General features: G+C 35.5%; 1 protein-coding gene and 1 non-coding gene across 2 annotated transcripts; both read right to left on the reverse strand.

Moving 5' to 3' along the window:
* Positions 1–338: 338 nt before the first annotated feature.
* Positions 339–2028, reverse strand: LOC129307760 (phloretin 4'-O-glucosyltransferase-like). Its single transcript, XM_054948636.1, has one exon. The coding sequence runs from the start codon at positions 1794–1796 to the stop codon at positions 402–404; it is 1395 nt and encodes a 464-aa protein (XP_054804611.1). The 5' UTR covers positions 1797–2028; the 3' UTR covers positions 339–401.
* A 3966-nt stretch (positions 2029–5994) lies between these two features.
* LOC129310218 (small nucleolar RNA R71) lies at positions 5995–6099 on the reverse strand. The gene has a single exon (XR_008593056.1). It is a non-coding gene; the product is annotated as a small nucleolar RNA R71 (small nucleolar RNA).
* Positions 6100–13242: the final 7143 nt, after the last annotated feature.

The raw sequence follows: 13242 nt of genomic DNA on the forward strand, positions 1-13242 counted from the left end.
TTTCCTTGATTTTTCTGATTCATTCTTCAGCACACTGAAGCAACGTGTTGAATTATAATTCTCCCCTCTTGCGTCAATTTTGCTTTACACCTTGAGTTAAAAATTAATTTCATCTTTTATCATTTCTTTGTAAATTTCAAATCTTTTAGAGTTTAATTTCATGGGTTTTAGCATATTACTATCTTATATCTTCAGCTTTTAAAAATGCTATTGCTTTTATGCGCGGGGTTGTAACAATTAATTTAAAATACAACAGAGCTAATCCCCTCCCCCTTGGGTCCACGAAAAGCTGTAAAGCCCTCACAGTCACAGACACTCATTATTGGAGAGGGAGAGAGTACCGAATTAATCTAATCACCCTTCATTCTTACTCGTAACGAAAAAGAAAGAAAAACTAGTAATTAACAATTACTGGGTGCTGCACTCAGCTGATCCAACAAGGCCCTGAGATTTCTATCAGAGGAACCGCCTTCCTCCATGGCTCCCCTCGACGCCTCCCTCCATCTCGCCACGTTCTTCCTCACCTCCTTCCCTTTCTCTCCATTCCCCATCACCTCCTCCACGCACCTCCTTATCTCATCCGCCCTAGCAATTCCGCCGCCGCCGCCGCCCGCCACCTTCACCCTCACCCCTGTTTTCCACACTTGCTCCGTCAACATGGAGTTTGTGGTCTGATCTCCCCACTGAGGCACCCCCAGTACCGGCACCCCTGCCGCCAAACTCTCCAAGCTCGAATTCCATCCGCAGTGCGACACGAAACACCCCAACGACCTGTGTGAAAGTATCTCCGCCTGTTTGCACCACCTCACTATCTTCCCTTTTCCCTCAATTTCCTCCATATACTCGCTCACCTTCTCTTGCTCCTTCTCTTCTCTAATTGACCACAAGAATGGACGCTCGCTGTCTATCAACCCGCGTGCTATTTCCTCCATCTGTCTCTTGGATAGCACGCATAGGCTCCCAAACGATACGTAAATCACCGATGACTCTGGTTTTGAATCTAACCACTCCATGTAGTCATAATTGCAGCTGTCTACAGAGTCTTTTCTGTGTAACAAAACCGACGGCACCAATGGGCCGACTGCCATCATTCTGAAACTGTCACCGACGGCTCTCAGAGCATTGGCTTCTAGTTCCTCAAACGTGTTCGCCAGAACTATTGGATTGGGTTCTTGTTGCAGGATTCGGAGATCCTCTCCCAACGAAGGCAGGAGAAAAGCATAAACGCCGGACGGGGATGTGATAAATGACGGGAGGTCCCGCGGTTCGAAAGGTGGCAGGCCCGGTAGCTCCATTAAATTTGAAACCGATGAAAGTTTGTTCCTGATGAAGTCGTCGTCCTTAAAGTAGTAATAGTAGATGCTGAATACTGTGGCAGGCTGGGCCCACAATAGGGCTGATGGAAGATGAAGTTGGCGGGCCAGTTCTGTTGCCCAAGTAAGAAGCATGGTGTGCACTATACAGGTGAAAGGATGGCCACCGTTCTGCTTGACGGACGCTATGAGATTGGCAATAGACTCAGAGCCCCGACGCCGCAACTCCAAAAGGTAGCTGGCAATAAAATCGTCACTGACTTTGCCTTCTTCGGGTTTGAAACCGTCGTCGTAGCCATCGGAGAAGGGGGCGAAGGAGAGGCCGGGGATAGTTGAGGTCTTGTCCAAGCCACGGTGCATGCGGACGGTGGTGGCGAGAGTGACGAGGACGCCCATGCGAGTGAGTCTGTGGGCGAGCTGGAGCGCGGGATTGAGGTGGCCTTGAGCCGGGAACGAGACGAGAAGAAAGTGGTGCTGAACCATGGCAGGGACGGGGCGTGAGAAGGGACAAATAATTAGAGTAATCAGTCTGTGCAAGAGAATGCGATGAGAAGCATGAATGGTGAGAATAGCATTTTGAGGGGATGGTGCCGTGGAGTACAGTGAGAGTTGGAACTGAGCGAAGCTAAGACAGCGAAACGCACGATGGAGATAGAGAGATAGAGATAGAGGAGAAATTGTATGGGAGGAAATGAGGGACGGGCGTTTTGGCGTTTCTTGGTCGTGGGGGGTCGGGGTTTGAGATTGCGACAGATCGGAGGAGTGAAATTGTGTGAATTATTTGCGGGGATGAAGAGACAAGTGATTGGCAGCTTGACCACGTAAGTTCAGAGTTGAAAAATTAAAATTGAAAACGGCAACGTGACCGGGGACGAACTGCAGAACATTATGGGGGAGCTCAAATGAATTTTAAATTTTTTTTATGACAAAAAGCAAACCCTTTTACAGAACCATTGCCCCCAACGTAGATCCGTCCTGGCAATGTATGTCTTATTCGGCCGGGGTTAAAAGAATCTCATTAAGAAACGCCATCTTTTTTATGAGGACAGAAGTTTGGTGAATTTTTAGTCGTTCAACTAAATACACCAAAGACATTTATAGAGGTTACATTGTCAATCGGATTTGAACTCACGAGTCAACTATTTACCAATGCGATGAGCTCTTGTTTGCACATTTTTATTAGGACGCCTTCTTTCCACTTTTAAGAGGGAATTTATATTGACAGATTATTTTATTTATCAAATTTAGTAAATGGATTTACTATTTTTTCATGCACCTTCTTCTAGGCATCTAATTTGAGTTGTTTTTTCATTGTATTTTTTAATTTTAAAAATTTTACTTTAAAAAATCAGAACAGAATATAAACATAATTGTTAATTTCAAACTAATAGTTTAAAATGAAATTGAAAAGTAATTTTTCAAGTAAAGATATAAAAAGTACTCATAAAACATGGTATCGACGATCCACTATGAACCCCAGACTCGCCGATAGAGATCCTTTGCTTTGAATTTTGCAAAATTTAAATTTTCATAAACTAGAGCTTGCAAATTGAAATTACGACGATCGTCAATTATTGTAACTATGTTTGATGCTTTTATCTTAAAAAGCTATTTTAATAATCTAAAATTTGTTTGGATGATATTTTTTTCCCCCAAAGTTTGGATGATATAATTTTTTTGACCAAGTGGATAATATAATTCAAAAGGAAATTTAAATATACGCAGATTAAAGATGGCTTTAATTCTATTATGTATATTCGTTTGTATAATTTGATCTTCTGAGGAAAAAAATCAATTTTAAATTAAAAATTTGAAAAAAAAAATTTCTACCAAATATACACCTCACATTTCAAAACTAGTGACTTACGACACAGTGGTTTCGTGGTGTCTTCCTCTCATCCAAATATACACCCCTGGCATTCATTTTGACAAATAATTTTACATGTGTGTGCTTCAAACACTGAATAATTCTTTAAATATTAAATAAATCACTGTTATTTTTTATTGGTTAAATAAATCAAACTAAATTTAATAATATAGGAAAATTCATCAATTGTTTTTATACTCTTGATTTAGTTGTAACTTAATTCTTATAGTTTTAACCCAAACTGTTAGTATTTGCCTCTCTAATTAAGAAATATTAAAAGCTTTAACAACTTAACTTATTGGTCTCCAAATTCCAAAATAATTTTAATCTTTCTAATTTTATTTTATAATATATAGGGATCAATATTTAAAATTACAAATTATAAAAATTGAGTTGTATCAAATCAAAGTTTAAGTATTGAATTATAGCTGGGTCATAAGTTATAACCGTAGCACTCCAAAATTTTAAACCAATTTTTTGCAAAATTATTAGCTCAATAAATTATTTTTATGTCATTGAACCCTTACGATGGTAGAAAAAAATATATCATATGAATAAAGAGCAAAACTTTTTTAAAAAATCTATCATGGTAAAAAAGAACTTATCATATAAACAAAACATTTTACAAATAGCCTATTATGATAGAAAAAATCTATTATAGTAAAAAAAATTTAACACAGTAAATAAGCTCTATCACGGCAATTCAAATATCATTATAGTAAATTTTTTCTTGATGGAAGAAAATGTGAAACCATTTACGTCAAGGGATCCCTTTGAAGCAGTCCACATTCAAAATTGATAAATGATAATTTTATATATTTTTATTCTTTTAATTTAGACTTTTAATTATTTATTTAAGGCTAATTGAGTTTAATTAGATATTATTTGATTTTATTAGCTAATATTCAGTTTTGGAATTTTAACTAACTAAATCTTTGATTTTAAAATATAAATAATATCTTTAATATTTTTGCACAGGTGCTATTTAATTTTATTTTATTTGTGCAGATTTTCTAGATTCAATTTGAAAGATATTGATGAAGAATATTTTGGATAAGAAGAATATGGGCATGCTTGGAGATCAAATCAAGAATCAAATCTTTAAAATTTTATTTGAATTTATTTTGGATTATTTAGTGTAATTTTTAATTAGGGTCCACTTTTCATATATATATATATATATGAATAGATGGGGGACGGAGAGGAAGCACGATCTGGGAAAAAAAAAAGGAAAGAAGGGAAACAGAGCAGCGATCGCCATTCGTCTTTCCTTCTTCCAATTTCTTGGGTGATGGCTTCTCAATTTTTCATTTCATGTTGTTTGATTTTTAATTCTATGAAGAGCTAATTTTTTTTTGGTGTGATCAATCACAAACCATGATCCTAAATTTTAATCAGAGTCTTTAATATTCAGGAAAGATTTTATTTTAGCTTTATTCCAATTTTCTCTTCTTCTCTCTACCTCTAAATTTTATGCTTTAATTACTATTACTGATTAGAGTAGCTTTATTGCATAATTTTTGAGTTATAAATTTTATCTGAGGTTTTAATTGCTATAATCGATTGATATAGCATTGTAAGAGTAATTTGGCTTGGCTTGGGTGATTATCCATGCTTTGTTTTTGGTGTGGCTATAAAACAATTGTTAGGTTGTGGGTTAAAGGAGATTTCAATTAATCTATAACTTAACTTCTTGTTTAATTCTTGAATGATAATTTGAGAAATATTATAATGAAACCAGAATAATAAAGTTGAATAAAATTAATTTATTTTGTAGACGAGGAAGGTTAAATTTAGGTGATTGGGTTGTGATTGATTGCGCTGCTTGTTGTCGGTAATTTTCTTAATTGAATTTCCTCTATTTATTTATTTATAATTTAGTTTTTAATTTCATCATAAAAAAACCCCCCCATTATTTATCTTTTCATAATCATAATTTAAATAGTTACTCTATTGACTCTTAGGGAGACGACCTAGGTTGCACTTTACTGCAAAATCTAGTTTTTATTAATTTTGGTGCTGTTCGACAGTAGTGTCAAAATTTTGGCGCCGTTGCCGGGGAGTCAAAGGTGTTAACTTTTTGAGTTTGGTTATTAGTTTTTTTTTCTTCTTTCTCATTATTTTTATTTTTTTTATTTTTTTTTCTCTAGTATTTTTTATTTTTTTCAAGATTTATTATTATTTTTTGTCTTTACTTGTTTTAGGTGTTTTTCATTGTTTTTCCAGTTTATTAGTGCATGACAAGATCTTTACAAGATAAATTAATTGATTTGAACTCTGAGATTGAGAGAACTTGTCGTACTAACCGTAAAAATCAAAAGCACCGTAAAATTAGGGATAGTGTGATCTCTGAAATTTTGTCTGAATTGATTGATAGCATTATTAGTGATTCTAAATCTGACTTAGACTCTACAGTTAAGTTGGAAAATATGGCTGAAAATAATAATGGTAATAGAACAATTAAAGAATTGGCTGCTCCTAATGCACACTATCAAAATTTATGCATTCAATATCCTAATTTAGATGCAAATGCTAGTTTTGAATTGAAATCTGGTTTAGTACATTTGCTACCTAAATTTCATGGTCTTACAGGAGAGGACCCGAATAGCACTTGAAGGAATTTCATATTGTGTGCTCCACCATGAAGCCTCAAGGAGTTTCAGAAGAGCAAATCAAATTGAGGGCTTTTCCTTTTTCATTGGATGGAGTGGCAAAAGATTGGTTGTATTACTTGCAACCAGGTGCCATTACATCTTGGGATCAAATGACACAGTTATTCTTAGAAAAATTCTTCCCTCCCTCTCGCACAGCTGCAATTAAAAAGGATATTTGTGGGATTCGTCAGATGACTGGGGAGACATTTCATGAATATTGGGAGAGATTTAAGAAATTATGTGCCAGCTGCCCTCACCATCAAATACCTGATCAGCAGCTGGTTCAACATTTTTATGAAGGTCTCTTACCAACAGATAGGTGGTTTGTTGATGCCGCAGCTGGTGGTGCTTTGGTAGAACTTACTCCAACTGATGCCATGAATCTCATTTCTAAGATGGCACAAAATTCTCAACAATTTGGGACACGAGCTAACCAAGCAGTTAAGGGGGTGAATGAGATTCCAACACCACAATATGATCCTAAATTTGAGAACAAGATGGAGGAGCTCTCTAGCATGGTTCGGCACATTGCCTTAACACAACAAAAATTAATGAATTCACCAGCAGTGCCAACTTTTCCACAGGCGTATCCCTCACAGACGTGTGCACAACCTCAATTTTATAATCCTCAGCAAGCTACCACATCTTCTGCCTTAGTTGGGCCTCTATGTGGCATCTGTTTTTTAGCCACACACACTACTGATCAATGCCCACAGTTGGATGATAGAGTTGAGAATTGTGCTGGGATTTTTCCAACTAGATCTATGCAACAGGGCCAAAAATATGATCCTTTCTCTAACACTTATAATCCAGGGTGGAGAGATCACCCTAATTTCAGATATGGAGGAAGCCAACAACAACAATATAATGCTACAGGTCAAAATTCACAGCCTATGCAACCAATGAGGCAATCTACTCCTATTTCAGGGTCTAAAAATGATGGACCAAGTCTAGAAGAGTTAATGAAGCAAATGGCAACTAATAACATTCAATTTCAACAACGCACTGAGACAGTAATCCAAAAATTGGAGAATCAAATTGGGCAGTTGTCCACCTCCGTTAATGAATTGAAGAGTCAAGGTTCTGGAAAGTTGCCTTCTCAAACAGTTGTAAATCCTAATTGTAGTAATGTTAGTGCTATCACTCTTAGAAGTGGAAAGGAGCTTCCAGAGCCCTCCACAACATCTATCAAGAATAAGTCGGCTGCAGCAACACAAGTCACACTTGAGGAGGCTAATGAAGAAAAGGAACCAAGGAAGATCCTTCCATTTCCAAATAGGGAGACTCAAAGCAAGAAGTTAAAGGAAGCTGAATTGGAGAAAGAAGTGCTTGATGTTTTCAAGAAGGTTGAAGTCAATATTCCCCTTTTGGAGGCAGTAAAGCAAATTCCTAAATATGCAAAGTTCTTGAAAGACCTATGCACGAACAAGAGAAGATTCAAAGCTAACGAGAAGGTCAATCTAGGAAGAAGTGTATCAGCTTTATTTCATGAAGGAATGCAGTGCCAACCCCCTATGCCCTTAAAATGCAAAGATCCAGGGAGTTTCACTATACCCTGTACTATAGGAAATTTAGAATTTTCTAACGCTTTGATTGATCTTGGTGCAGCGATAAATGTTATGCCCAAGTCTCTATTTTCTTCTTTGCAGGGTTGTGAGATGAAGCCAGCCGGGATTATTGTCCAATTAGCAGACAGGAGACTTGCCTATCCTAGTGGTATGCTTGAAGACATTCTAGTTAAGGTAAAAGATTTAGTCTTTCCTGCTGATTTTTATATTTTGGATATGGGTAAAAATGATAGTCATGGGCCACCACCACTGATTTTGGGTAGGCCATTTCTTAAGACAGCTAATACTATCATTAATGTTAAAGATAGTACTCTTTCCATGGAATTTGCAGGACGTGTTGTTCAATTTAATCTTTTAGAGGCTATGAAACATCCTATAGAGGATCATTCTGTTATTAATGTGAGCATGCTTGATATGTTAATTGATGATACATATGATGAGCTTTACAATGAGATGGTTTCTAGTTCTCTTGAGATTGTTGATTTAGATAGCAATACACATTGTTCTGACTCTATTATTTATGAAGATTCTTCTGACTGTTCTGGTTCTGATGATATTGTTGAGTTATTCAAATCCATGCATGATATTGGCATTGAAACTTCTAGTGACTCTGATATGATTGCTTCTGACTCTGAAAGAACTATAGACTTTGCTATCAACTCTATGTCATGTAATTCTATTAATAATGATAATTCTAGTATTCTAGAACAAGATACTGCTGCTTCTTTTGATGGAATGCAGGTTTGTGGAGTTGATGAGCTAACTATCGATAAGCTAGTTCCCTCTATTCAGCAGCCACCTATACTTGAATTGAAAGATCTACCAGAACATTTGAAATATGCATTCTTAGATGAAGGTAAGAAATTACCGATTATTATAGCAAAGGATTCTGATCCTTGCCAAGAGGTAAAATTGTTAGAGGTACTGAGAAAGCACAAGAAAGCTATAGGATGGACACTAGCTGACATTCCAGGCATCAGTCCAGATATATGCATGCATAGGATCTTAATGGAAGACGGTGCAAAGCCATGTAGGCAACCTCAAAGGAGGCTTAACCCACTTATCATTGATGTGGTCAAAAAGGAGGTAACAAAACTTCTTTCTGCAGGTATCATTTACCCTATTTCTGATAGCCAGTGGGTGAGTCCAGTACAGGTAGTGCCAAAGAAGAGCGGGATCACAGTTGTAAAGAATGAAAAGAACGAGTTGATTCCTATGAGAGTGCAAAATAGCTGGAGGATGTGCATCGACTACAGGAAGCTAAATGATGCAACCAGGAAGGATCACTTCCCTTTACCTTTTATTGATCAAATGCTAGAGAAATTAGCAGGCAAATCTCACTACTGTTTTCTAGATGGTTTTTCAGGTTATTTTCAGATTTGCATAGCTCCAGAGGACCAAGAGAAGACAACATTCACATGTCCATTTGGCACATTTGCTTATAGGAGGATGCCATTTGGATTATGCAATGCCCCAGCCACATTCCAGAGATGCATGATGAGTATTTTTGCAGATTTGCTAGACTATTGCATAGAGGTTTTTATGGATGATTTTACTGTATATGGAGATTCATTTGATGAGTGTCTAGTAAATTTAGATAAAGTACTTGAGCGATGTATTGAGAAAAATCTTGTATTAAACTTTGAAAAGTGTCATTTCATGGTTAGACAAGGTATTGTATTGGGTCATGTTGTTTCTGAGAGGGGGATAGAAGTTGATAAGGCTAAGGTAGATGTGATTACTTCTTTACCTTATCCTACTAGTGTTAGAGAGGTCCGTTCTTTCCTTGGACATGCAGGATTTTACAGGAGGTTTATACAGGATTTTAGCAAGATAGCCTTACCACTCTCAAGATTGCTGCAGAAAGATGTGGATTTCAAATTTGATAAAGCTTGTGAGCAAGCATTTGATGAGTTAAAGAAGAGATTGACCACTCCACCAATCATTCAACCGCCAAATTGGGATTTACCTTTTGAATTATTATGTGATGCTTCTAATTATGCTCTTGGCGCAGTACTTTCACAAAAAGTTGATAAGAAATCACATGTCATAGCTTATGCTTCCAGAACTTTAGATGCAGCCCAAGCCAATTATACTACCACTGAAAAGGAGCTTTTAGCTATTGTTTTTGCATTAGATAAGTTTAGATCATATCTTTTGAATGCAAAAGTTGTTGTGTTTTCTGATCATGCAGCATTAAAGTATCTCTTAAGGAAGCCAAATGCAAAGCCACGATTAGTCAGATGGATGCTCTTGCTACAGGAGTTTAACTTAGAGATAAAGGATAAGAGTGGAGCTGAGAATTTTGTCGCAGACCATTTGAGTCGCATTGAATCTCCTATGGTTCCTTCTATTCCTATTGATGATAATTTTCCTGATGAATGCTTATATGCTATGCATGATGTTACTCCTTGGTATGCTGACTTAGTTAATTACTTAGCTGCCTCTGCATTGCCTGTGCATTTAAAGAAACATCAATTAGATAAGTTCAAGAGGGAAGCTAGATATTACATATGGGATGATCCATACCTTTGGCGCATATGTAGTGACCAGATTATTAGGAGATGTATTCCTGACATTGAGTTTGAATCCATATTGCATTTTTGTCACACACTTGCTTGTGGAGGACACTTTGGTCCACAACGCACTGCTAGAAAGGTTCTTGATTCTGGATTGTACTGGCCTACTCTATTTCGTGATGCATATACATTTTGTAAACATTGTGCTAGATGTCAGCATACAGGAAATATCTCCCGTAGAAATGAGATGCCTCAACAACCTTTACTTTTCTGTGAAATATTTGATGTATGGGGTATTGATTTCATGGGACCTTTTCCTGTTTCATTTGGATTTGCTTACATTTTACTAGCTGTGGATTATGTTTCTAAGTGGGTGGAAGCTAAAGCCACCAGAACTGATGACTCTATTGCTGTTGTAGATTTTGTTAGATCACATATCTTTTGCAGGTTTGGTATTCCAAAGGCCATTATCAGTGACCAAGGCACCCATTTTCGTAATCGGAGCATGCAGAGTTTATTGGGTAAGTATGGGGTCGTGCATAAGATGGCTACCCCTTATCACCCCCAAACTAATGGGCAAGCTGAAGTCTCGAATCGAGAGATAAAGCAGATTCTTGAAAAAACAGTGCAACCTAATAGGAAAGACTGGAGTAAGAGACTTGATGATGCATTGTGGGCATACAGAACTGCCTACAAGACTCCAATCGGAATGTCTCCTTATCGGCTTGTTTTTGGGAAAGCTTGTCACTTACCTGTGGAGATTGAGCATAAAGCTTATTGGGCAGTAAAGCAGTGCAATATGGATTTAACTAAAGCAGGAGCCCAAAGAAAATATCAATTGCAAGAGCTTGAAGAATTTCGCTTGGAAGCATATGAAAATTCAAGAATCTACAAGGAAAAGACCAAGTTAATACATGATAAGCTGATAGTTAGAAAAGAGTTCAAGGTGGGACAAAAAGTGTTACTCTATAATGCCAGATTGAAACTTATGCCAGGAAAACTTCGTTCTAGATGGGAAGGTCCTTTTATAGTTACTAAAGTGTTTTCTTATGGTGGAGTAGAGATTATGGCAGAATCTACTGGAGCAAAGTTTAAAGTTAACGGGCATCGGTTAAAGCATTTTTATGATGGATTTGAGACACACATTGTGGAGGAGTCTTCCCTCCAAGATAATACTTAATCGATCAGGTTGTATCATTTCTCTTCACTTTTAATTTACATTTTCCTATACATCTTTCGAACTATGTTCTACATTGAGGACATTGTAGATTTTAAGTGTGGGGGGAGGTTTTTTGCTGTTTCTAATTTTTTTTCTTGTTTTCATTTTTTTTTATTTTTGTGTTCTTGTTTTCAAAATAAAAAAATAAAAAAAAATAATTTGTGCGAAGTTGCAAATTTAAGACAATTTTAGTTTGAATGCATTTGAGCATGATAAGTAATTGATCTTATGTTTAGAATTTAAGTTAAGTGGCATGAGTTTGGTTTCAATGAATTAATGTGATAGCCTTTAGCTTGTAAAGATTTGAGCCTAATATTATTCTCTTTTTGTGTGTATTCTGCTATCACTACTCCCACTCTAGAACTTGTCTTGATTCTTAGTTGAGACTATAATTGCATATGCTTTGCATGAAGATGATTTAGGCATTCTTTTAGCCTACTTAGCCAAATAGCCATCCCATGTAATTTATCCCTTGTTAGCCCCTTTGAGCCTAAACCTTTTCTTTAAAATTTTAGCCAATTGAAAACATAACCTATAAAAATATTTTCCTTTCATTCTTCTCACCCCACTTTAGGTGATGAAAAGTGTATTATAATATTTGTTGGAATGAAAGAATATGCTTGAAGAGAGATTTGGGTTATTTTGAAAAAAAAAACGAGAGAAAAAAAAAGCAAAGAAAGAAAGGAAGAAAAGAAAAGAAAAGAAAAGAAAGAGCATAAAAGTCATAACACAACAAAAAAAAAAAGGTGCATGAAGCAAAGGAAAGGAAAACAAAATAAAGAGAGAAAAATAAACCCAAATCAATTTATTTTGTTTCTTTCATTCTATATATTTCGTTTCAAATATACTTTTCATTATCCTAAAGTTTATTAACCTTCATTTTCCTATATCATACCTTTACCTAAGCCCCATTACAACCTAAACTAAAGTCCTATTGATTCTTACATTGCATATGACATAAATAGTGGAGACCTAGATGATAAACAAGCCTATGGTAGTGAGGTTTTAATAGGGGAACTTGAGTGAAACACTTACCTATATACATTTGAGAGTTGAGAGTTAAACACTTGACCTTTGTGAGGGGTTATTGCTTAATTTATTCTTACCAAATGAAATTGCCATGATACTTGTTATTCTCAATATAAGAGATATTGATTAAAGTGTTAAAATGTTGAAGAGCTATAATTATTTCTTATTCTTTGTTGCTTCCACAGTTCTTTTCTTAAATTTGAGATTTAAGTTTTGCCCAGGAGTGCAAAAGTCTAAGTGTGGGGGAATTGATAAATGATAATTTTATATATTTTTATTCTTTTAATTTAGACTTTTAATTATTTATTTAAGGCTAATTGAGTTTAATTAGATATTATTTGATTTTATTAGCTAATATTCAGTTTTGGAATTTTAACTAACTAAATCTTTGATTTTAAAATATAAATAATATCTTTAATATTTTTGCACAGGTGCTATTTAATTTTATTTTATTTGTGCAGATTTTCTAGATTCAATTTGAAAGATATTGATGAAGAATATTTTGGATAAGAAGAATATGGGCATGCTTGGAGATCAAATCAAGAATCAAATCTTTAAAATTTTATTTGAATTTATTTTGGATTATTTAGTGTAATTTTTAATTAGGGTCCACTTTTCATATATATATATATATATATATGAATAGATGGGGGACGGAGAGGAAGCACGATCTGGGAAAAAAAAAAAGGAAAGAAGGGAAACAGAGCAGCGATCGCCATTCGTCTTTCCTTCTTCCAATTTCTTGGGTGATGGCTTCTCAATTTTTCATTTCATGTTGTTTGATTTTTAATTCTATGAAGAGCTAATTTTTTTTTGGTGTGATCAATCACAAACCATGATCCTAAATTTTAATCAGAGTCTTTAATATTCAGGAAAGATTTTATTTTAGCTTTATTCCAATTTTCTCTTCTTCTCTCTACCTCTAAATTTTATGCTTTAATTACTATTACTGATTAGAGTAGCTTTATTGCATAATTTTTGAGTTATAAATTTTATCTGAGGTTTTAATTGCTATAATCGATTGATATAGCATTGTAAGAGTAATTTGGCTTGGCTTGGGTGATTATCCATGC

Source organism: Prosopis cineraria, unplaced genomic scaffold (assembly GCF_029017545.1).
Source record: "Prosopis cineraria cultivar Desert tree isolate PC_DT_omini unplaced genomic scaffold, ASM2901754v1 PC4, whole genome shotgun sequence".
Classification (NCBI taxonomy): Eukaryota; Viridiplantae; Streptophyta; class Magnoliopsida; order Fabales; family Fabaceae; genus Prosopis; species Prosopis cineraria.